At 40.0% G+C, this 26,983-nt stretch overlaps 1 protein-coding gene across 3 annotated transcripts in view; it reads right to left on the bottom strand.

The window, feature by feature from the left end:
• The window catches only part of LOC117510404 (DNA repair protein XRCC4-like), a 179,095-nt gene that overhangs the window by 48,212 nt on the left and 103,900 nt on the right, over positions 1-26,983 (bottom strand). For 2 of the 3 annotated variants that reach the window (XM_034170103.1, XM_034170104.1), the window contains exon 7: positions 8,169-8,301. In XM_034170103.1, the coding sequence (XP_034025994.1) occupies positions 8,177-8,301 (125 nt within the window). In that variant the 3' untranslated portion in view covers positions 8,169-8,176. Of the gene's footprint in view, positions 1-8,168; positions 8,302-13,996; positions 14,679-26,983 lie in introns of those variants that run through there. The other variant, XM_034170105.1, reaches the window with a different exon arrangement.

Here is a 26,983-nt window from a genome sequence, read left to right on the forward strand (position 1 = left end):
ATAAAAATCCACTAGACAGGCTGTGGAGCAGCACAGGTAACACACGATAACAGTGCTAAAATAAAATAAAAATCCACTAGACAGGCTGTGGAGCAGCACAGGTAACACACGACAACAGTGCTAAAATAAAATAAAAATCCACTGGACAGGCTGTGGAGCAGCACAGGTAACGCACGATAACAGTGCTAAAATAAAATAAAAATCCACTGGACAGGCTGTGGAGCAGCACAGGTAACGCACGATAACAGTGCTAAAATAAAATAAAAATCCACTGGACAGGCTGTGGAGCAGCACAGGTAACGCACGACAACAGTGCTAAAATAAAATAAAAATCCACTAGACAGGCTGTGGAGCAGCACAGGTAACGCACGATAACAGTGCTAAAATAAAATAAAATCCACTAGACAGGCTGTGGAGCAGCACAGGTAACGCACGATAACAGTGCTAAAATAAAATAAAAATCCACTAGACAGGCTGTGGAGCAGCACAGGTAACGCACGACAACAGCGCTAAAATAAAATAAAAATCCACTAGACAGGCTGTGGAGCAGCACAGGTAACACACGATAACAGTGCTAAAATAAAATAAAAATCCACTAGACAGGCTGTGGAGCAGCACAGGTAACACACGACAACAGTGCTAAAATAAAATAAAAATCCACTGGACAGGCTGTGGAGCAGCACAGGTAACACACGACAACAGTGCTAAAAAATAAAATAAAAATCCACTGGACAGGCTGTGGAGCAGCACAGGTAACGCACGACAACAGTGCTAAAAAATAAAATAAAAATCCACTGAACAGGCTGTGGAGCAGCACAGGTAACACACGACAACAGTGCTAAAATAAAATAAAAATCCACTAGGCAGGCTGTGGAGCAGCACAGGTAACGCACGACAACAGTGCTAAAAAATAAAATAAAAATCCACTGAACAGGCTGTGGAGCAGCACAGGTAACGCACGACAACAGTGCTAAAAAATAAAATAAAAATCCACTGGACAGGCTGTGGAGCAGCACAGGTAACGCACGACAACAGTGCTAAAAAATAAAATAAAAATCCACTGGACAGGCTGTGGAGCAGCACAGGTAACACACGACAACAGTGCTAAAATAAAATAAAAATCCACTAGGCAGGCTGTGGAGCAGCACAGGTAACGCACGACAACAGTGCTAAAAAATAAAATAAAAATCCACTGAACAGGCTGTGGAGCAGCACAGGTAACGCACGACAACAGTGCTAAAAAATAAAATAAAAATCCACTGGACAGGCTGTGGAGCAGCACAGGTAACACACGACAACAGTGCTAAAAAATAAAATAAAAATCCACTGGACAGGCTGTGGAGCAGCACAGGTAACACACGACAACAGTGCTAAAAATAAAATAAAAATCCACTGGACAGGCTGTGGAGCAGCACAGGTAACACACGACAACAGTGCTAAAATATAAAATAAAATAAAAATCCACTGGACAGGCTGTGGAGCAGCACAGGTAACGCACGACAACAGTGCTAAAATAAAATAAAAATCCACTGGACAGGCTGTGGAGCAGCACAGGTAACGCACGACAACAGTGCTAAAATAAAATAAAAATCCACTAGACAGGCTGTGGAGCAGCACAGGTAACACACGACAACAGTGCTAAAATAAAATAAAAATCCACTGGACAGGCTGTGGAGCAGCACAGGTAACACACGACAACAGTGCTAAAAAATAAAATAAAAATCCACTGGACAGGCTGTGGAGCAGCACAGATAACGCACGACAACAGTGCTAAAAAATAAAATAAAAATCCACTGAACAGGCTGTGGAGCAGCACAGGTAACACACGACAACAGTGCTAAAATAAAATAAAAATCCACTAGGCAGGCTGTGGAGCAGCACAGGTAACGCACGACAACAGTGCTAAAAAATAAAATAAAAATCCACTGAACAGGCTGTGGAGCAGCACAGGTAACGCACGACAACAGTGCTAAAAAATAAAATAAAAATCCACTGGACAGGCTGTGGAGCAGCACAGGTAACGCACGACAACAGTGCTAAAAAATAAAATAAAAATCCACTGGACAGGCTGTGGAGCAGCACAGGTAACACACGACAACAGTGCTAAAATAAAATAAAAATCCACTAGGCAGGCTGTGGAGCAGCACAGGTAACGCACGACAACAGTGCTAAAAAATAAAATAAAAATCCACTGAACAGGCTGTGGAGCAGCACAGGTAACGCACGACAACAGTGCTAAAAAATAAAATAAAAATCCACTGGACAGGCTGTGGAGCAGCACAGGTAACACACGACAACAGTGCTAAAAATAAAATAAAAATCCACTAGACAGGCTGTGGAGCAGCACAGGTAACACACGACAACAGTGCTAAAATAAAATAAAAATCCACTGGACAGGCTGTGGAGCAGCACAGGTAACACACGACAACAGTGCTAAAATATAAAATAAAATAAAAATCCACTGGACAGGCTGTGGAGCAGCACAGGTAACGCACGACAACAGTGCTAAAATAAAATAAAAATCCACTGGACAGGCTGTGGAGCAGCACAGGTAACGCACGACAACAGTGCTAAAATAAAATAAAAATCCACTAGACAGGCTGTGGAGCAGCACAGGTAACGCACGACAACAGTGCTAAAATAAAATAAAAATCCACTGGACAGGCTGTGGAGCAGCACAGGTAACGCACGACAACAGTGCTAAAATAAAATAAAAATCCACTAGACAGGCTGTGGAGCAGCACAGGTAACGCACGACAACAGTGCTAAAATAAAATAAAAATCCACTGGACAGGCTGTGGAGCAGCACAGGTAACACACAACAGTACTAAAATAAAATAAAAATCCACTGGACAGGCTGTGGAGCAGCACAGGTAACGCACGACAACAGCGTCTGATGCAAGCGCACATGATTCAAATCCATATAGTTTTTGAAAAATTAAAAAGGTCGGATACTTTTCTCACAGACCCCGTATGTCCTTAGTAAAGCGAATAATCACTGAAATCACAAAACCATTATCATATATTTTTAACAAATCATTTCAAACTGGGATTGTTCCTAACAGTATGAAAGTGGCAAAAGTGATACCTTTATTCAAATCTGGCAGCAAGCATCTTTTTACTAACTACAGGCCTGTGTCTCTATTGTCACAATTTTCAAAGATACTGGAAAAACTTTACAACAGCAGACTGGATAAATGTATAGATCGACACAACTTGCTTGATGAAAGTCAATATGGTTTTAGAGCAAAAAGGTCCACGACACTGGCATTGCTCAATTCCATAGAAGAGATCAATAAACATGTGGAGCAAAGGGTAATAGTTGCAGGTTTATTTATTGACTTAAGAAAGGCTTTTGACACAATTGATCACAATATATTATTTCAAAAGTTGTAACTGTATGGGATCAGAGGAGTTGCTCTGAGATGGATTAAAAGCTACTTACAAAACTGAAAGCAGTTTGTTAAACTCGGGGAATACTGTTCTTCATATCTGGACATCATTTGTGGCCTACCACATGGTTCTGTGTTGGGCCCAAAATTATTTATTTTATACGTTAATGATTTATGTAAAGTCCCAGATATGGTTAAAACTGTGCTCTTTGCAGATGACACAAACCTGTTTTGCTCAGGGGAAAATCTGCAACAATTATTATCTAATTTAGGAACAGAAATGATAAAGTTAAAGAGAGATGGTTTGATATTAACAAATTATCATTAAATTTGTCTAAAACTAAATTGATGTTATTTAGAAATTAGAAAAAAGACATACAAATTCAGTTAAATATACATGGGGTAAACATAGAACGTGTCAAAGAGAATAAGTTTTTAGGTGTCATTATTGATGAAAAAATTAATTGGAAAGTTCATATTCAGCATATTCAAATGAAGGTATCAAAAAGTATTGCAGTATTAAATAAAGTAAAGCATGTTCTTGATTGCAGAGCACTACATACTCTCTATTGTTCTTTGGTTGCACCCTATTTGACTTATTGCGCTGAAGTTTGGGGAAACAATTACAAAACTACATTGCAACCATTATTCATTCTTCAAAAAAGAGCATTAAGGACAATTCATAATGCAGGTTATCGAGACCACACCAACCCACTGTTCATTAAAGCTAAAATATTAAAACTTAATGATATGATTTCATTCAAGACTGTTCAATTAATGCACAAAGTGAAAAATAAAGAAGTGCCATTTAGAATTCAAGAATATTTTACTGAGAGAGAAGGAAAATATAATTTACGGGGCTTGTATCATTTTAAAATTGCTGGCGCTCGGACGACCAGGAAAGGTTTCTGTGTCTCCATGTGTGGCCCTAGATTATGGAATAACCTGACGGATGAACTCAAACGATGTCCAAATATCAATCAGTTTAAAAATCAATATAAAAAAAAAGATGTTTTCAAGATATGTATCTAATGAAGTACGATGAGTTTTGTGTTGTCAGTTGTAATTGTGAACTTGTACAGTAACATTCATTTGTGTATGTGCATGTATGTATATGTGTATGTGTATCTATGTATATGTATATATATGTATGTATGTATGTGTATGTTTATATATGTGTGTGTGTAATTATGTATGTATGTGTAGGTGTATGTTGGTGTGTGTATACATGTATACTGTATATGTATGTAAATATGTATGTAGACGAAGACACGGTGATCACTTGATATGTTTATGATAATGGGATTTGTTTGTAGCATTGCCCAAGCAGAGGGTCACCCCTTAGAGTCTGGTCTGCTTGAGGTTTCTTCCTCAATACATCAGAGGGAGTTTTTTCTTAAGGGGCTTTCACAGTGGCGTATTCACAGAGCTGCTCATTACAGCGTATCGTCTACGCTGTAATGAGCAGCTCTCCGCCCACTTCACGAGGAGTTTTTTTCTCAATACGCAGCAGTATGTTGAAGGCTACGTGCGTAGGACAGAAGAAATTAAACCTGTTTAATTTTCTTCAGTGTACAGCACAGCATGGAGCCTTCACGCAAGTACACGCAGCGCCGTGCTACTGTCCGCTATTGTGAGCCCGCCCATGCTGCAACACGGTACTGTGCGCCACTTCACATCTTCCTGTTGTTCTTCTGGAGCTATAAATACTGCAAGATCGTTGCTTCACTTTATCATACTGGACTCATTATATATGAGGACTGTTTCACTGTGTCGCATTGTTTCATAAAAGTGCTCTCTCTCTCTCTCTCTCTGTCACAGAGAGAGAGAGCGGTTTTATTTTGAGGAGGCTGAGTCTCCTTAAAATAAAACCGCTCTCTCTCCTCTATCAGACTCCTTAAAATAAAATAAAACTGCTCTCTCTCCTCTATCAGACTCCTTAAAATAAAATAAAATAAAAGCACTCTCTCGCACGCGTGCTCTCCCTCCCTCACTCTCTCTGTGTGTGTAATCAGAGCTGTGGCTCTTTAAAATAAACGCGCACTCGCTGCATGTCGGTGCCGTCATCAAACGCCCTAATCAATCAGTCTGATCAAAGCTGAAAAGAGCTGTGACTCTAAAATAAACTCGCACTCGCTGCATAAAAAAAAAAATAATAATAATAATGTTAAACAACTGTTTTTGAGCCGCACCACACCATGCAGTAGAGAACAGAGTGCACTTCCACAGAGGCAGAAAACAGCACTGAAACTGGTGCGGCATAGCACACGTGACTGTGTGCACACATTAAAACGCGAACACACGCAGCTGCAAGTATGAACGAACACTGTTGAAGGCTGAGTACGTGCGTATTTCGGGTGTATTTAAATGAAACACAACGCTGCAATGAGCAGCTCTATGAATACGCCACTGTGAAAGCCCCTTTACCACTGTCGCCTGTATCCTTGCTCTGTGGGTAGGTAATGTGTATATATATGTATGTATGTATATATGGGGTGGGCGTTCATAAGCTTTGCTTCTGCTCACCCCCTTTTTGGTCACACATGTCACTGTGGAATTGTCTTGTATATCAGTTTTTGTTATTGACAAGTTGTGTGCCAAATAAATAAGTTCAAGTTCAAAAAACCATCATCGGATCAATTATCTTCCAATAAATTTTGGAAGATAATTGCTAACATATTATTGCTAACATATATTACTAACCGCTAACATATTATTGCAAGCTTAGTGAACAAAACTTTAACAGTTAAACATTTTTAAAGTCTGACATCAAAGATTTTAGAGCCTACCTGTTAAATGTTTTGTAGTGCAGTTCAGTCTGGCTACTCTGATTCCTCTGTGCAGAGATCCTGCAGGCTGCGTTCTCACCTCCTCTCTGCCCCCCTGCTGCGTGCACCTGAGGCAGACATTCTTGTGTCGTCATGACGCCACAGGAAGCAACTCGAAGCAGCCCCGGTGTGAAAGGGGCTTTAGTCACTCGCCAATAGCAGTCTGCCTCTCGGTAGGAGGGGTCTGGTTAGGTTTAAAACTCCAGCTTTTGCTGGCTTCTGTTATTCTTCTCTACAGAGTCAAGACAGAAGTCAGACTACCAGAGCAAGAATTTTAGCTGAGGAAGCTTGTGCGATTAGAAGCGAAACGTCCTCGCGTCAAGCAACCGAGTCCAGTCAAAGATTCAAGCTTCTCTACCATAAGTCAAAACTGTTTTATTTTCCAAGACCTCTGCCTCATGGTGGAACTACTGTATGTGGTTAAGGAATAATGACTTTTTTTGTGACAACTTGGTGGTCAGGCTCCTTTTGCTGCAGTAGAGTTGAGCTTAACGCCTCTCAACTGCTTAACTGCTGCAAAATACGTAGTAAAGAGGAGCTTCCAGCAAGGGGCATAGCGCACAAAGACAGAAGTGATTCATTGTTTGGGTTTGTGATTGTGGTGTTAAAACTCAATTTTTGAAAGTTATCGGTTAGCTGTAGCTTCCAATAAATTTTTGGGTGGTTTATCAGTTTAGCTTTATAAAAGATAACTTTTCAGTTAGCTAATTCCCTGCTATCAAACCTAACTTTTTGGTTAGCTGTGCCCACCACTGGCCAGAAGGTACATCTGAGATGCAAGCCTAGATTTGATGTTTTGTTGAAAGAAAACATGCTGAAAACTGTGTGTCTCTCCTCCAGCCTGCAGGTCTGACTGATGAGAATCTCCCTCTCTCCTCAAGCCGGCTGCTCTTCCAGCCCGGTTCCAAATGTCCAGACCTTGCTTCGGGCTGTCTGCTGGAGCATGTCTGAAGCCCTGAAGAAAAGCACTAACAAATTCAAACTCTCTTACTATGAAAAAACAACAGTCATGTGATTGTGACGACACACTGCTTGCCAACTCCTCACCAACAAAATTATCCTGGTACTGGCACCTCATTTTACAGAAGAAAACTCACTATTTCTATTGAAATTTGCAAACTCCCAAGCCATGTGAAAGCATATGTGAAACGCACACATTCACCAACAAGGAAATGGAGCCATTGGTGCCATAACAAACACACAACAATGACAATCATGCCACCTTCTTCCATAGAATGCATATGTACTTCCCACCTTTAAAATCACATCAAATTTCTCAATTTTCTCAGTGATAAATGTTTTCAGAGAATTCCAGGAATGTTACTATTATACACTGGACACTGTTAAACTGATATACTACATCTGACGACTGACAGACCATAGGATAGAAAATACCAACCACTACCCCATCAAAACTAACCACATTTAATGCCAAAGGTACTTGCAGTTACCGTGACTACATAATGCCAACACTAAAAATGGTTAGACTTAAATTTAATATTGCTCACATAACACACATCTAGTCAATAAAAGTCAAGTGGCATTCTTCAACATCTTGAAATCTGGTAAATCTTGGAAAATGTTCAGCACTCACTTTACAGCCAGTTGGCTTTTCCCAAGTCATGGGATAGATACAAGAACTTTCCTGTCACTAAAAACCCCTCAGAGTTCAGTTAAATCCCTTATTAAGAAAAAGAGGCCATCCTCAAAGCTGATTAACCATGTACAAAGAAGACTAGTGAGGGAAGCAACTCTGAAGGAGTTACAAGGGTCAACGGCTGTACAATGTAAGATGGGAGGCTTCCTGTTAACTGTCATGTGCTCTAACAATTCACTATGAAATTTTAAGAGGCAAAGACAGTATTCACAAACTGTCAAATAATAACCTCTGAAATAGTGCTAAAAATACTATGATACCAAATAAAAGTGTATTTCTTAGGTGACTAACCTGTGAATTTATTCCTGATCAGCAGATTCTGATTTCTGCGTGTGACGAAATCGGCACTTCCTTCTTGGTTGCAGAGTCTCATCATCTGAAACATTGTGATCCAAGTAAATGGCACTGCATCCCAGGTTATGCTCTGCAGACAAAGAGTACACAAACACACTCACTGAATCATTCACAAACAAACTTTGATGATCCCAATTTACAGCCTTTCAGAATATTTGGAGAAACCACACTGGTAGATGGTGTGGTCACCATGACACCAACACTGTGGTGGTGTTGGAGTTGCAATGATGCAAATAAAATTAGCAGAGGTTGAGGGGGAAATGAGGAAATATTTTGAAGTTCACACTGAAAATATCACAATGCTACTTTGGTGCTTTTATTAGTGTACAGTTGTTTCATGCAGAAATATTGGTCTGTTGACTTTCTATTGTTGGGTGTAAGAAATGTATGGTTTGCATCTAGACCATTGCCATCACCAAAATAGGCATTGTTTTGCAAAATGATGCAGTTTTCCTGTCATCACTGCATCATGTGGACCCAAAATCTCAGTGTTTCCCATTAACTACTAGACTGTGGTGGGCCACCATAATTTCTTTATAAGTCGAAAATGCTTTTCCTCTTTTCATAATAATATAAAAAGCAAAGCCTGATGGCTCCCTTGATCTGATGTGAAGGATCACAGTTTTTCCATTCCACTGCACACATACGTGTGGGCGTGTGTCAAATACCTGCTGATTACTTTTTCACACTGATATATATGACTTTAGATTTTCACATAAAATATTGTCTAAAATGTGATCATGTCGTATGACTAGCACACACATAAACACAACATATATATATATATATATATATATATATATATATATATATATATATATATATATATATATATATATATATATATATATATATATATATATGACCCTGACCTCTAGTAATACTGTGAGAAATATTGGAGGCATTTTTGATCAGGATATGTCCTTCAAAGCGCATATTAAGCAAATATGTAGGACTGCTTTTTTACATTTGCGCAATATCTCTAAAATTAGAAAGGTCTTGTCTCAGAGTGATGCTGAAAACTAATTCATGCATTTATTTAATCTAGGCTGGACTATTGTAATTCATTATTATCAGGTTGTCCTAAAAGTTCCCTGAAAAGCCTTCAGTTAATTCAAAATGCTGCAGCTAGAGTACTGACGGGGACTAGAAGGAGAGAGCATATTTCACCCATATTGGCCTCTCTTCATTGGCTTCCTGTTAATTCTAGAATAGAATTTAAAATTCTTCTTCTTACTTATAAGGTTTTGAATAATCAGGTCCCATCTTATCTTAGGGACCTCTTAGTACCATATCACCCCAATAGAGCGCTTCGCTCTCAGACTGAAGGCTTACTTGTAGTTCCTAGGGTTTTTAAGAGTAGAATGGGAGGCAGAGCCTTCAGCTTTCAGGCTCCTCTCCTGTGGAACCAGCTCCCAATTCAGATCAGGGAGACAGACACTCTCTCTACTTTTAACATTAGGCTTAAAACTTTCCTTTTTGCTAAAGCTTATAGGTAGGGCTGGATCAGGTGACCCTGAACCATCCCTTAGTTATGCTGCTATAGACTTAGACTGCTGGGGGGTTCCCATGATGCACTGAGTGTTTCTTTCTCTTTTTGCTCTGTATGCACCACTCTGCATTTAATCATTAGTGATTGATCTCTGCTGTCTTCCACAGCATGTCTTTTTCCTGATTCCCTCCCCAGCATGTCTTTTTCCTGATTCTCTCCCCTCAGCCCCAACCAGTCCCAGCAGAAGACTGCCCCTCCCTGAGCCTGGTTCTGCTGGAGGTTTCTTCCTGTTAAAAGGGAGTTTTTCCTTCCCACTGTCGCCAAGTGCTTGCTCATAGGGGGTCTTTTTGACCGTTGGGGTTTTTCTGTAATTATTGTATGGCTTTTGCCTTGCAATATAAAGCGCCTTGGGGCAACTGTTGTTGTGATTTGGCGCTATATAAATAAAATTGAATTGAATTGAATATATATATATATATATATATATATATGAACCCAATTCCAATGAAGTTGGGACATTGTGTAAAATGTAAATAAAAACAGAATACAATGATTTGCAAATCCTTTTCAACCTATATTCAATTGAATATACCACAAAGACAAGATACTTAATGTTCAAACTGATAGACTTTTTTGTTTTGTGCAAATATTTGCTCATGAAATTAAATATTGTCTAAAATGTGATCATGTCGTATGACTAGCACACACATAAACACAATATACACTATATATATATATATATATATATATATATATATATACACTATATATATATACACTATATATATATATATATATATATACACTATATATATATATATATATATATATGAACCCAATTCCAATGAAGTTGGACGTTGTGTAAAATGTAAATAAAAACAGAATACAATGATTTGCAAATCCTTTTCAACCTTTATTTAATTGAATATACCCCAAAGACAAGATACTTAATGTTCAAACTGATTGACTTGTTTGTTTTGTGCAAATATTTGCTCATTTTGAAATGGATGCGTGCAACACGCTTCAAAAAAGCTGGGACAATGGTATGTTTACCACTGTGTTACATCACCTTTCCTTCTAACAACACCCAATAAGTGTTTGGGAACAGAGAACACTAATTGTTGAAGCTTTGTAGGTGGAATTCTTTCCCATTCTTGCTTGATGTACGACTTCAGTTGTTCAACAGTCCGGGGTCTCCTTTGTCGTATTTTGAGGTTCATAATGCACCACACATTTTCAGTGGGCGACAGATCTGGACTGCAGGCAGGCCAGTCTAGTACCTGCACTCTTTTATTACTTTTACTAGCGTGTGGGTGTGTGTTTCAAGTGAATTATATTTAAATAAAAAAAACTCCACTGTTAAAAGACAATTTATGTTTAAGTTCAATAAATACAGAATCTTTCTAAAGTTAGCAAATGTACTGTAAATTTGAAATTCAAAATATCTGGGATTGCTGTTGTCCTCAGCACCAAAAGCCCAACTTCTCTAAATCTGAGGGATTTTCTATCAGTATTTGAGGCAGATTGAGGTCTTATTGCCTCAGGTAACCTGTGCTAACTTTGGGTAACTCCACCCAACTATGTAGTGCAACCTTTATCTGGAACAGAAATCTCACATTCCAAACACCACCCAATCACTCTTAAAATACATTACTTTGTACACAAACATGCATATAAACACACCTGTTTGCCCTTAAACACTACTATTAGCCTATTGAAATTCAAAGATCAACAGATTGAGCGGTTGAGTCAGATAAGGTGAAATAAAGACCAGAGAGATATACGGATGGGTAAATCAGTGCTACTGTAGATATTTGCAGTGTTTAGACTGGTATTACAATCCTTCTGCCTTTCAAAAAGAAGGCCATTCTGTAATGTTTTCCATTACTCCCTTTTCTCCCTGTTGGGCGTGCTGTCATCACTGAAGTCACACCACACTTTCCATTCTGTTTCTTCCATCTCTGTCTTCTGTAACTTTAGTCACCTGACTATGAGCAACTTGTTTCCTGTGTTGTTACTATCAGATGCTAAACCTGGAGGGAAAAGCTCAAAGAGAAATGTTTTCTTTTGTCTCCAATTGTGCTCTGTTCTTACTCTCCCTTGTCAGGGCATGGCAATATGAAAACACAGCCTCAGGCTCAGGGTTACATGGGGTTAAGCCTGCCAAAGGAGAACGACTGGCGCTTGTTTTGTCAATTAAACATGGGTGGAGGTTTAATTGACAGCAGAAAAGCACTCATAAATGCACCTTATCAATTTTAATAATCATATGTTTACTCATACACGGTGTAGCAGTGAATTGGGAGATCTATATAACACACCATACAATGTAACACTATGTAGTTCTTTGGGTTTTTTATTGCCCTCTTTCCCATATTTATCCCAAACTTCTCAACCCAAACGTAACTATTGAAATTTCTGACTTTGACCATTCAGGGTTGATTATAGTAGTTAAAGTGTTAAATTAACACTCTTGGCCTACAGCTTTGCAAAGCATTGGAACCATTTATCAGAGTTGATATTTGCTTTGATTCAGGTGTTACTTAATTCTTTAAAAGGTGCAACCGTATCATTGAAAGTTGAATAAGGAATGAGAACAATGACTGCTGACAAAGCTTTTACGTGTTCACCAGTGTTGTTGGATCATAACTACATGGTTGTGAGCTCAAACCCAATCTGTTATCAGTGTATGCCATGTTCCCATTAACCTGGGTTTCCCGGGTCTATGGGACCAGGGGGTCACTGGACAGCACCTCCCTAAATGTTGAACATTTTCTTTTTTTGGAGCGAGCACTGAACAAATTCATTAGTTCATTTCTGAAGCCAAGCTGCTTCTTCTGCAGTGTTCTAACCCACAGCTCTCAGGTTCAAGCTGTCTGTGCTACCGAGCACAGATTTTCTGTAACATGAACTGAATTGTCGCTGAAAAGTCAGCCACTTCAGTGTCCCAAGGTTTTGAAACACTATGAAACGCCAGCTGAGCACAGCTGAGGAGGACAGCCAAACAAAGTTTCTATCCGCTGAAAGGGAAAAAATCTCTATCAAAATCCTTCAGTATTAATTCACAGTTCCTCACATGAACATTGTTGATGATACATTTAGAATATTATGGCTTATTTTACAGTCGAAAGTCTTCGTGTTTTCAAAAAGTTCCAAGTTTGCTCAGCAGGAAAACAGCGAACAAGCGTGAGAGAGAGAAAGAGAGAGAGTTAGCAAGAGAAAGAGAGAGAGGACTTAATTTTTACTCTTAACACTTGCTTTGACAATGTAAACATGTTTCCCATGTCAATAAAGCTCCTCTGAAATTGAAAACTGAGAAGGAGAGACAGAGAGAGACAGACAAAAAGACAGACAGACAGGGAGAGAGGTCTTAATTTTTAATTTTTACTCTTAACACTTGCTTTGACAATGTAAACACGTTTCACTGTAATTAGGATGAGTTAAAAGCCCCTCTTCTTATTCTATTTTAGCAGAATATGTGTAATTATTTCTTGCCATTGTTTGAAGGGCAGTATGCATTCTTGGTTGGTCAGTAGTCATTTGCCTACTTGAGCAGATGGACATATGGAGCATATGTGAAATGACTTTACATTACTTTATATTCTTTTCACATCTACTAGTAGCCTACAATACATAACTATGTATAAATATCATTATAAATATCATTTATATGGACTTCTGGTTCAACTGTAGAGGTTACATTGAAAAAGTTAAGCTCAGAGTGACACATTCTCACTCTAAAATAATTTAAATGAAAACAGAAATGTGAGCTACGAAGGTGAATTTATTAATTTTAATCTGCGTGAACTGAAATTTGAGTTCATTTTTGCACAACACTGGTTATTGTTTTTGTTCTTTTTTGGGGGGGGGGGTGTATTCCCCCTACCACAGTAGATGATGCATATGCAACCTTAATCTGTAGAGATATCAAAAGAACAATCATGGTGATGGATTATCCGAGAGTGAGGCAGCTTTTGGCTAGTCATGATCCTTACAGTATACATGTTTTAAAACTTTTATTGATGCCATTTTAGTCAGTGTATTCTTATTTGTGATGTTTGAATTTCCCATCTCATTTACATTTACATTACATTTACGTTTAAAAACTTTATTGATGCCATTTTTAGCCAATGTTTTGTTATTTTCAGTGTTTGAATTTTTAAGTGTGATTTTTATATATATATGACTTTTATATATGTGCATGTTTATTTTATATCTCTTCTTCTGAAGGCAAAATAGAGAAATGAAATGCATGGCACTGATCCAGTGATCCACCCAAGATAACATGACCTTTAATTTGCAATGGAACTCAGTTTTATGTCACTGTAGTCATTTTGCAACTCCAAAAGAGGTGGGGACTTCCACACAGAACACAACAAATGCCAGGGAAATCTGCATTTCTGAAAGTTGATATAAATTGAAAACACATAACCTATCTTGGCAAAACTACTGTTGAATGTGCCAGCTGATATGTTGCAGCTAATACTGCATTATTCTCAGAACTCTGTGAAGAGGTGGCAGTAAATTAATTGGTTGCTGGTGCTACGAGACTAAGGCTGCATAATACAAACAAGGAGTAACAATGCATAAAGCACCCATTAGCATAGAACAACTGCCATCAACAAGAAAATACGTTTGCTTCCAGCACAGTGCTTACTGCCAAGTCAGAAACGCCCTGAGACTGATTTAGTGGACAGATGTATTTGTGTTAACACCAAGACACGTGTGGAAACACACAGCTACAGTTACAAAATTCAGAATACTAAGAAAACAAGGGGATAAATTCATATAGGCACAGACCCTTGGGTGATAGTCTCATTAACATGCTAAGAACACCAGAACGCTTTTCTAAAAGGTTTGCTGGAAAGCAAGGCAAAACGCCTGAGCCAAGACCCATAGTGAGAACTCTTATCCATCTTCAGTGAAGCCAGGACAGGCTGTGTGCGTCTGTATGTCTACGTGAGAGAGAGAGCAAAGAAAGAACACAAAATGGGTAGTAAATAAGACAACCTGCAGATATTACGACAACAGCGATGTGTTTAGCAATTACATTACTACTCAGGGGGTTTGACTTTGGCTCTTAAGACAAATGGGACCATTGAAAGAGCAAGCCGTGTGGTTACCCCAGCAGATTACAGAACTGTAGTATTGGGAGGGTGGGGGTGGGGGGGCAATGACTCAGCAGATGTGACATCACACTTGCTCTCCATGATGCAGGAAGGGGAGGACTGCTTGATGATCCGCCGTGTTGAAATAATCACAGCCAACTTTGTTGGGTGGGTTTGTGAGTCACCAAAAACTTTTTCCCAGAACCTGGTTACCCGAGGGTATATTCTCAGCCTGTGAGTGCTTTCAAGTTTAGGTTTAAGCCCCTTCTTACATAATCCATCACATCAACCCGCAAACTTTATTGGACAATAAAATCAGCTGGAGACAAACAAAAAGTCAACATTCACTTAGAATCTGCATCAATACTGAGTCACAAAATAACCTATGACATCACAAGAAATAACAGAAATGGGTGAAAATGTTGCCATGTTCTGACCTTATACATGCAGCTCCACCAAGATGCTTTATGGTACATTCATAAGCTATACACAAGACTGTATTAAAGTATTGGAACACACTGATTTGTGTGTGTCATTATAAATTTAAACACTTTTGAATGAACCTTAATGTTGGTATTAGAGAGTGGCCTATAAGAATGGTTCCCATCCCCACTTGAAGCTGATGCTGTCCATCTTTTTTAATACAAGGGTTAAAGGGCAAATGGACTGGATTTCTATAAAGCCTTTCCATCTGTTGTAGATGCTCAAAGTGCTTTAGAATATCTCACATGCACCCACTCACACAAACCAATATCAGCGTGGAAGGTACTCAAGTACACCAAGGAAGCAACTTGGGTTCTAAGAATCATGTAAAAGCCCTTACTGATTTTCCTGTATGATACAGAATCAAACTGAGGATCATCTGGTGTCAAGCCCACCGCTTTAACCTTTAGGCCATCACCTTAATTGTTTTTTTTTTTATGTGAACTATGTAATCTCACAATTTTATGTAATTAACTGCAATTAATAAAAGCAGATGGAGTACATCCTGATTAGTATATCTGGGAAACCACTTGGGAACAGCAGGAGCTGCACACATCTATCTCCTAGAAGTGTCTGGTGCACAACCTGTACCATATTGCATTGCGGATCTCAACCAGATCCATTGTGGTGACCCCAGCCAACTGGAGGCAGCTCAAAACAAATACTACCCCCCCCCCCCCAATCGGATTTAATCATGCTTAATTTCAAGACAAATTTGTATGAATGAATATTTTAAATATATGAACTGAAATAATTTCAATCAGATCTGACTGTCAAACTATAAAATTAATTATCTCGACCAGCCTCCATCTGCCTGATTGTTGACACTGCTGCAAGATATGGAGAGTGAACATTTGTGATATTTATATCTTAGGCTGTTAAAAAGCATCACGGTGATGTTGTTCATCAGACCACTGACAAATACAGTTGTATACAAAAGTTTGGGCACCCCTGATAATTTTCATGATTTTCCTCTATAAATCATTGGGTTGTCTGGATCAGAAATTTCAGTTAAATATATCATATAGCACACAGTGATATTTGAGAAGTGAAATGACGTTTATAGGTTTTACAGAAAGTGTGCAATAATTCTTTAAACAAAATTAGGCAGGTGCATAAATTTGGGCACCCTAACAGAAAAAAAACATCAATATTTAGCAGATCCTCCTTTTGCAAAATAACAGCCTCTAAATGCTGCCAATAGCTTCCAATGAGAGTCTGGATTCTGGTTGAAGGTATTTTGGACCATTCCTCTTTTCAAAACATCTCAGGTTTTTTGGTTTCCAAGCATGGACAGCCCGCTTAAAATCACACCATAGACTTTCAATAATATTCAGGTCTGGGGGCTGAGATGGCCATTGCAGAATGTTGTACTTGTTCCTCTGCATGAATGCCTTAGTAGATTTTGAGCAGTGTTGAGGGTCGTTGTCTTGTTGAAAGATCCAGCCACGGCACAACTTCAACTTTGTCACTGATCCATGAACACAGTTCTCAAGAATCTGCCGATATTGACTGGAATCCATGTGACCCTCAACTTTAACAAGATTCCCAGTACCTGCACTGAACACACAGCCCCACAGCATGATGGAACCACCTCCAAATTTGACTGTAGGTAGCAAGTGTTTTTCTTGGAATGCTGTGTTCTTTTTCAGCCATGCATACCGCCCCTTGTTATGTCCAAATAACTCGATTACAGTTTCATCAGTCTACAGTACCTTATTCCAAAATTAAGCTGGCTTGTCCAAATGTGCTTTGGCATACCTCAAGCAACTGCTTGTGGCGTGTACGCAGAAAAGGCTTCCTTTGCATTATAGCATCTCCTTGTGCAAAGTGTGCTGTATAGTTGATCGATCCACAGAGACACTATCTGCAGCAAGATCATGTTGTAGGTCTTTGGAGCAGGTCTGTCTGTCCATATTTCTTGGCCTGCCACTTTGGGCCTTAACTAGTACTGTGCCTGCGGTCTTCCATTTCCTCACTATGTTCCTCACAGTGGAAACTGACAGCTGAAATCTCTGAGATAGCTTTTTGCATCCTTCCCAACCATGATGTTGAACAATCTTTGTTTTCAGGTCATTTGAGAGTTGTCTAGAGGCTCCCATGTTGCCACTCATTAGAAGAGATGCAAAGAGGGGAAACATTTGCAAATGGCCACCTTAAATATGCTTTCTCATGATTGGATTCACCTGTGTGAGGAGGTCAAGGGTCAATGAGCTTACCAAACCAATTCTGTGTTCCAATAATTAGTGCTAATTGTATTCAAATCAATAAAATGACAAGGGTGCCAAAATTTATGCACCTGCCCAATTTTGTTTAAATAATTATTACACACTTTCTGTAAATACTAGAAACTTCATTTCACTTCTCAAATATCAGTGCGTTCATCTGCTATATGATATATTTAACTGAAATTTCTGATCCAGACAACCACTGATTTATAAAGAAAAATCATGAAAATTATCAGGGGTGCCCAAACTTTTGCATAAAAATGTAAATTGTTGACTGGGAAAAAGAAGCAGAAATTAAAGTAAATATTGATAGAAAAGAGAAAAAAGGGGACATATAGGGGACATACATGACTGCACTTTTGGAAATAAAGAGCAAAAGCAAGCTGTTGCATGATAAAACAGCCATGAATAAATCAACATGATCGAGAAATAACAGCTAATACTCCTTTATGTGTATCATATGAATATGAGTGATTTATACCATTCAAAAAATTAAGCTGAGTTATTTTTTAAACATTGTCAGAGAATCAGTGTTTATTTTCACAGCTCAAACAGAAAACATGTTGGTCAGAGATTAAGTAACTGCTTGAAGTTCAGCCATTTACTGGCAGTGAAGAAATTACATTTTAGGAAGTGATGCTATCAGTGTCTAGAGCAGGGGTGCGCAATCATGTGCCATGAAGGGCCGAGACACTGCAGGTTTTCCTTTTAACCAATCACCTCAGCAGGTGATTTCATTCATGATCAGGTGTCTCAGCAGCTGATTTCATTGATGATCAGGTGTTTATGTTCAAGGGAGAAGCTCATCAGCAACCACCTGCTGAGGTAACTGGTTGCAAGGAAAACCTGCAGTGTCTCGGCCCTCGTTGCCCACCCCTGGTCTAGAGCCACAGAGCAACAGAGTTTGTTTTAAAATGAAGAATGTATGTGTTCAATAAATACAAATGTAACATTTTACAGAGATACAGTAAATAACAGAGGTTAACAAATCCGTAAGAGCTGTATTTTATTTTTGAGCTGGTGATTTATATAATCTCCCTCTCATGCTCTCTGGGGAGGGTGGTATGCGTGTTCCTCAAATAAAGGCCTGGGAGTTTGAGGGTTTGGCCCAGTATCTTACCTGTTCCTAGGACTGCACTCTTCTGGACAGAGACCTCTGCTATTGTGCCTAGAATCTGCTGGAGCCACTCTTCCAATTTGGGGGTTATAGCTCCTAGTACTCCCATTACCACTGGGATCACTTTGGACTTTACCTTCCACATCTGCTCCAGTTTCTCCTTCAGTCCTTGGTACTTCAGTTTTCTTGTGCTCCTTGCCGCTTGAGCTGCTTTTCTGTCTGGAAATTGTAGTCCCACAGGCCCTTAGCCCTGTTTGGTGGTTGAGAATGACAGGGCTAAGGTATGGGCTAAGGTATGCGGCACAGATGTCCCTGTACACAATTCCCAACGCTTTGTTGTGCCTCTCAGTGTACATTGTCCCAGCTTGCATCCTGCTACTATGTGCTGGACTGTCTCGGGCACATTTGCACAGCCTGCAACTTGGCTCCTGTCTACTGTGGTAGACTCATGCATCTATGGATCTGTGGTTTGTACGTGTGCTGCCATGATCACAACCTCTGCGCTGTCCTTTAGGCTGGCCTTTTCTGGCCCCTGGTAGGTCTTCTTGATGTCAGTCACTTCACCTATCTGTCGATGGTACATCTCATGGAGGGGTTTGGCCTTCCATGTTATCTCCTCTTCCTGCTTCGTATCACCATCTGTCATCAGCTGTCTGAGGCATTCTTGTAGCATCTGATCTCTACAGATCAGGGGGTGGCACCTTTCTGACGTATCCATGGATGCTCTTCGTCTAATCCTCACCCTCCCTCCTTTTGTTGCTCATTAGAGCCTCAGGGTGCTGGACTTTGGGTGGAAACCTCCATACATTGTGAGGAGTTTTTATGTCTTGACATCAGTGGCAGTTATCTCCTCCTGTGGCCAATTTATTATACCAGCTGGGTTATCTGATGACTGGTAGGGTGTATGTATTTATGGTTTGGATCTTATTCTTACATTGAGCAGGCTTCTCAGCACTTGTCTTATGTTCTGGAGGTATTTGTCTTCATTGGCTTCTGGGATTCCCAGGTACTTGCAGCTGTCCTGTATGTTGGCTATCCTGCCTTCTGGTGACTCCACCCCCTCAGTTCGGATCACCTTCCCTCTCTTTACCACCATTCGGCCACACTTATCCAGTCCGAATGGCATCCTGATATGCTCTCTGTAGATCCTGGTGAGGTAGATCAGCGAGTCAATGTCTTGTCCACTCTTGACATACAGCTTGAGGTCATCCATGTACAGGAGGTGTCTGATGGTTACACCACTCATTGGAGGCCAACTACAAGGCCTCTAGTGATGTCTTCCACAGTCCGACTGAGTTCCTGATTAATGTTATCAGTGCACTGTTAGCCTTGTATAATGCCAAGCACTCCAGTGTCCATGTGTGAGGGACTGAGTCATAGGCAGGGTTCTAGCTACAACCATTTCAGTGCCTGGTAAATTATGTGATCGTGACTCATGGCCGGCGGCTCCGGGCGTGAGTCAAGGAGGCAGAGACCCCCAAAACTATAAGGTTTTATACTTCTAAAACGTTACTGGCAAGCCCCATTTTAACTAATTTTGAGTGGTTTTAGATGCATTGAAAAAAGAATAATAGACAAAAAAGACATTTATGCTGTAATATTTGTAATGCCAAAGTTCTTTTTTAATTGTTTCTGTCAAAGTCTAAGTTAATAAAATGAATAACATTGAAAAGGTTAAGAACACATCAATATTTGATGGGCATATAGCATTCGCGCATTCGCGCTCTTCTTCAAAAATGACACACGGTATCTTTTAATAGTGTGAAGCAGGCAGAGTTTCTGTCATGACAGTTTTTTCCCAACATTTTTTGATTGGGATAGCATTATTTTTTCTTTTAAAACAATATAACCTCTAATTGCCTTGCTTGAACAAGAGCTGAACCTGGAATGATTTGACTGTCAGTTTTCCTACTTTCACTGATTCACTGAGGCTCCTCCCCACTCCTCCTCTCCTCTCACTCTCTCTCCTCTGGTCCCCTCCCCACTCTCTGAGCTTTTTGGAAACAGGGAGCCTTTAAACTGTAAAATAAGCCATAAACGTCTGAGTATATCAGCATCTGCCAACACAGAAGCAACTCTGGATTATGAAACATTTTTCTGGAGGACTTTTTTTCTCTTTAAATCAGAGCAGAGTGCGTCTCTATCTGCTCTGATCTCTGCTTTCAGCATTCTGTGGCTTCACAGAGCGTTGAAAGCAGCTGACTACTGTTCTCTCTGCTGTTTGCACTTACGAAGAAAATTAGAAATATCTTTCTTATTTTTTTAATTATTTGGTTGAAACTGCAAAATAAAAGAGAAGTATGACTCAATAAACTTGAAATGTGACTGAATTGGTACATTTTTCAGCAACATTTCAGTTCATTTTTTGGAAAATCCGTGGTGGGCGGGACAATAAATCTGAACGCAGAGCCAGGCAGAAATTTGCAGTACTGGGCAGTACCGCCCGGCGCTGCCCACCATAGCTAGACCCCTGGTCATAGGCCTTCCTGTCATCAATCCAGTCTGTGCTCAGATTGGTCAGCCAGGTCTTTGAGTTCTGGTATATCGTTCGGTCAACCAGTAGCTGATCTTTTGATCCTCTAGTATGGTTTCCAATTCCCTTCTGAGCTGTGAGCTTCTGAGATGTGTTGACTCATGCACCTGCTCAACTTGGTTGCTATGAAGCCTGATAGGAGCTTCCATGTTGTGAAGAGGCAGGTAATTGGCCAGTAGTTTGAGGGTGTCGGCCTTCATGATCAGGATTGTCCTGCCCTGTGTTAGCCTGTCTGGGTGAGTATCTGCTGTTCGTAACCCACTCATTTGTACTGCCAGGCATACATGGAGTGCTGTTAGCTTCTTCAGCCAGTAGGTGTGGATCATATTAGACCCTGGTGCTGTCCAGATCTCTATCCCTGAGACTCTTTGTTAGATGTCTGCATTTGTGATTTTGACTGCTTCTTGATCTGGGAGGTGGCTGTGGTGTGCTCTTAGGTCCACCAGCCACTTGGCATTAGTATAGTGTGATGCCTCTTTCTCCCAGATGTTCTTCCAGTATTGCTTAATCTCAGTTTTGGGCGGCTCTGTTTTAGCGTTACCTTATTCCCATTTCAGCTGGGAGTACACACTGGATGGGTCATTGGAGAACAGGCCATTTATTTTCTTGGCCTCTGCTTCTCTGGTGCATCTCTTCAGCTGAGCAGCCAGAGCTATGAGCCTTTGTTTGGTAGTTTCCAGGGCCTCAGTTATGGACATCTTGTTGTACTTCTTATGCATCCAGGACCTGCCTCTCATGATGCCCTTCTGTACGTCTGTTGGTCGGCTAACATCCTTCTGGGTTTTCCGGATTTGGGCTTCCAATCTTGTTCTCCACGGAGGGCTCTCCATTTAGGGGGTATTCTTCATTTTACACTCAAGTGTGTCAAAGATTACTCCGGCAGTGGCATATATGAGCTCACTGCTTTCTGTAATGCTGGTAGTGGGGCTGGTGAGTCGAGCTGTGTTAATGTCTGCAACCATCTCTTCTAATGGGACTTTGTCAGTGAGTCGGGGGAATCTTACTCTTGGTCGTATTGCTGTCTTCTTTAGTCTGGCCACAATCTCCATCCTCAGCTCAGTAGATGCATCTGTCATAGCAGGCTTTTGGGTATCATCCACTTCATTAACACTACTCTGCTTAACATTACAATTATTTTATATCTATATATATAAAAGGCAATCTATGTATGCGGCATGGTTTGCGTTAGGAGTCAACTGCCACAGCAATTAAGCAATCGACACCAAACTTGGTATGGTGACTGGGGCACCAAGGGGGAGGTCACTGGGGCCCTTAGCTTGAAAGCGCACATGTGCAAACACACTCACACAGTCAACCTTATATAGGCTTTTAAGGATTATGTCAAAACTGCTTCATGGATTGTCAGCAAATTTTCACCACGGATACATATTAGGCCATGGAAGACTCCAATAAATTGTGGCGGTGATCAAGATCTGAATCCGGATTCTGGATCAAGATTTCACTTTGTATAGGCTTTGAATGTTTACTTCAAAACTACTTCACAAATTCTCACCAAATTTGCACCACAGATAGATATTAGGGCATGGAAGACTCCACTGAGACTTTGGAGGTGATCCAGCTCTGATTACGGATTCTGGATCAAGATTTCACTTTGTGTAGAATTTGAATGATTAGTTCAAAACTACTTCACAGATTCTCACCAAATTTGCTCAGCTAGTATATATATATATATATATATATATATATATATATATATATATATATATATATATATATATATACACACACACACACACACACACACACACACATATATATATTGTTGCTGCAGGTACAGTGGCTTTTTCTGGATCAGTTTGTCCCTCAATGAGCTCCACATCTTTATACAAGCATCAACCTCCAAAGCAACATAACCGATGTGTGCAATTTCCCTCCATGAATTAGGGATCATTTGAGCTTCTTTTTCTGACTGTGTTGTAAATTTGGTCATATTTGCAGATTTTACTGCTAAATGCATTTGAACTGACTGAAATGTAATTGGCAGGCGCACTGCAAAAACTATTAAAATATGATGGGAGAGAAATGAATGAAAAGACAAAAGTGACTAATGACAGCTTTGCAGTCTCTGTCATTTGGCAGGTCTACGTCAAGTTCCGGAGGGGGTTCGCAGACACGTTGAGGGATCTGATCTAAAGCGGTTCTCACCCAGGGATGTATGTAAAACTTAAAACTATATTACAGTGCAGGCATTAGGCAGCATTTTGCTAATGATCACTGGCCTTGAATAAAGGCCTGCCTCAACAGGTCTGAGCACGGTATGAAAAAAATAAATGCCCGGGCTTTTAATCAAGGAAATACGGTACCCAGTTTCCTCAATTGGTGAGTGTCAGTGTTGAACATCATTTTGTATCCCTGTTGCGACTGGGCACATCCAGACTGCTCTGTCCAATATATGCTAAGGGTATTTAATGGAAATAATTGTGATGTGAACAGTGATTAAACCATAACTTAAGAAACCTAATCTTGACCCTAGTGTATTGAAAAACTATCGGCCGATATCAAATCTATCATTTTGCTCTAAAATTCTGGAAAAAGTGGTGTCACGGCAGCTTGTAGACTATCTTACTGAGAATAATCTCTTTGAGCCGTTGCAGTCTGCTTTTAGAAAATATCATTCCACAGAAACGGCTCTCACTAAAGTGGTGAATGATCTTCTGCTTACAATGGATTCGGACACCACTATGGTTCTGTTGCTGTTAGATCTCAGTGCTGTATTTGATACAGTGGATCATCATATTCTACTTGATAGGCTGGAAAATCATTTTGGGATTACTGGGAGTGCCCTTGCATGGTTGACGTCATACTTGACCAGTCGTTCTCACTGTGTTTTGTACAGTAACACTACCTCTAACCTTAGTGACATGAAATTTGGGGTTCCTCAGGGGTCTGTCTTAGGCCCCCTGCTTTTCTCCCTTTATATAGCACCCCTTGGACACATATTGCGGCATTTTGGGATTACCTTTCACTGCTATGCAGATGATACTCAGTTATATATGCCGATAACTGCTGGTAATCTCGTTCACATAAAATCCTTAGAAGATTGCCTTGCATCAGTGAAAAGTTGGATGTCTAGAAACTTCCTACTTTTAAACTCTGAAAAGACTGAAATGATGGTTCTTGGTCCAGTGAGACATCGGCATCAATTTGACCAGTTAACACTCAGCCTAAGCTCGTGTGTCATACATCACACTGACAAAGTGAGGAACCTTGGGGTAATTTTTGATCCTTCATTGTCCTTTGGTCTCCATATTAGAAATATTACTAGGACTGCTTTCTTCCACCTACAAAATATAGCGAAGATTCATCCCATCCTGTCTATGGCTGATGCTGAGACCCTGATCCATGCGTTCATCTCTTCTAAATTGGACTACTGCAATGTTCTATTTTCTGGTTTACCGCAGTCTTACACCCATTTTGGCATCTCTTCACTGGCTTTCTGTCCCAGTGAGATCAGATTTTAAGGTTCTGCTACTAACCTATAAAATTATTCATGGACTGGGACCTCCCTACCTAGCTGACCTAATTAAACCTTACGTACCGGCCCTGGCTTTACGTTCTCAGGGTGCAGGACTACTTTGTGTCCCTAAGGTGAATAAGAAGTCTGCGGGTCACAGAGCTTTCTCTTACTGTGCCCCTGTTCTGTGGAATGATCTCCCTGCGTCAATAAAACAATCAAATTCTGTGGAGACTTTCAAGTCCAGACTGAAGACGCACTTATTTTCCCTTTCATATGGCTAGCATACTGGTGCAGTTTTGTTTTACGCTTTTTACTCTTTTAATTCATGTTATTAGTAATTGAAGTGGGCCGCGGCCTCAACTTCACCTAAATTCTGGGTCTTTTAGTGAAGCTTAGGACTAGCGGCCGGCGATCACCTTAGTATTTCTTCTGTTTTTCTTGCTGATTAATGCTGGCAAATTATACAGTATTTATTGTCTTTCTGATGCCTGATTCTGTTTTTTCTCTGTTTAAGGTGCAGCTCCATCCAGAGATGGGAGTTGTGTTTGTGTTGGCGATCCTCCTGTCCTGTGCACCAACAGCAATTCTTGTATATTTGTCCGTGAATTGTTCTGTGAATTATTTCTGTAATTTATGTTTGTAGCATTGCCCGAGCAGAGGGTCACCCCTTTGAGTCTGGTCTGCTTGAGGTTTTTTCCTCAGAGGGAGTTTTTCCTTACCACTGTTGCTCTGGGGGGTGGTAAGGTTAGACCTTACCTGTGTGAAGTGCCTTGAGGCAACTCTGTTGTGATTTGGCGCTATATAAAGGAAATAAATTGAAATTGAATTGAAATTATGGGACGTTTTGTCTGATGTGAGTGAAAATCCATTATACAAAATCGGGTACGGTGTGGGTCACCACAGCAGATACAGCCAGATCTGCACTGGCATTTGGCACAAGTTTTTTATGCTGGATGCCATACCTGATGGAACTCCAGGTCTACCCGGAGGAACACACACAACGGCTGGTGTTCCGAAGAGGTTTCCCATCCAAGTACTAACCAGATCCTGCACTGTTTAGCTTCTGAGATCTAAAAGGATCAGGCTTACACAGCGCACACCGAATGCCCTATAAAAAGAAAAATCTGGTATATACGATGTTTATTACATGGGAAACCACACAAAAGCACTGGGATTTTTGGTTTTATCCGGTGAGTGGGAGTATCCGGTTTATACAATGACTGTTTAGGTGAGTCTCTCTCTCTCTTTTATATATATATATATATATATATATATATATATCTATATATATATCTATATATATATATAAACAAAATTATTATCCCTGATGAAATTTAACATTTTCACCAAAATTTTTGCAAGTGCTTTTTTAACAGAGCAAGGAATTTTCAACACAGTATTCCCAACATCTTAGTTTGATTTGGGTGCTAATTTGTTTTTTAGGTTGCACACAGAAACAAAATTATTTCACAAAAACCAAATACTATGAGGGTCAACATTATCGATGTTTGTAGTCAGTTGTGTATCCTTTTTGCTGGATAACACACTGCAGTTGTTGTTTTCAATAATTCTCAGACACATCTCCTGAAGAATCCCAGCCCATTCTTTGGTGAATCTCTAAAGCTCCTCCAGATTTGATGGTCTTTTGGGATGGATCTTGGTCTTCAGTTCACTCCACAGAATTTTAATGAGATTCAACTCAGGGCTTTGTGCAGGCCAGTCAGTATTGTTCACCTTGATCTGGAGGTAGTTCTTCACCAGGAGCAACATAGGTTTTGGGCCATTGTCGTGTTGGAAGACAAAGCGATGGCCAGACCCAGTTTTGCTGCTGACTGCTTGAGGTCTACTTTCAAAGTCTTCACATAGTCTTCTTCTCACTTCCAGAAGCACTGAAGCATCCCCACAACATAATAGTCCCACTGCCGTGTTTCACTGTGGGGATGGTGTTCTTTGGGTTATATGCGTCTCCCTTCTTTCGTCATATATAAACAACGTCTCTATGGCCAAACAGCTCTAGTTTCTTCTCATCTGACCAAAGGACACAAGCTTTCTCCAGGTTGTTGTTAGCATACTGCCGTATGATTTGAAGGTGTATCTTCTGCAAAATATAGTTTTTCTTGGTCTGCAACTCCAGTTATGGAGTTAAATTTGTCTCATTAGTACTTGCAAATGCACAGAGTGATTTACAAATATCCCTTGATTTGTACATGTGCTTTGTGATCCACAAACACAAATTTCTGATTTGCATCAAATGATTTGCACCAAAATTCATCAAAAGATTATGAAACAGATTTTTTTTTATATCATGTTTTG

Source organism: Thalassophryne amazonica, chromosome 5 (genome assembly GCF_902500255.1).
Source record: "Thalassophryne amazonica chromosome 5, fThaAma1.1, whole genome shotgun sequence".
Taxonomy (NCBI): domain Eukaryota; kingdom Metazoa; phylum Chordata; class Actinopteri; order Batrachoidiformes; family Batrachoididae; genus Thalassophryne; species Thalassophryne amazonica.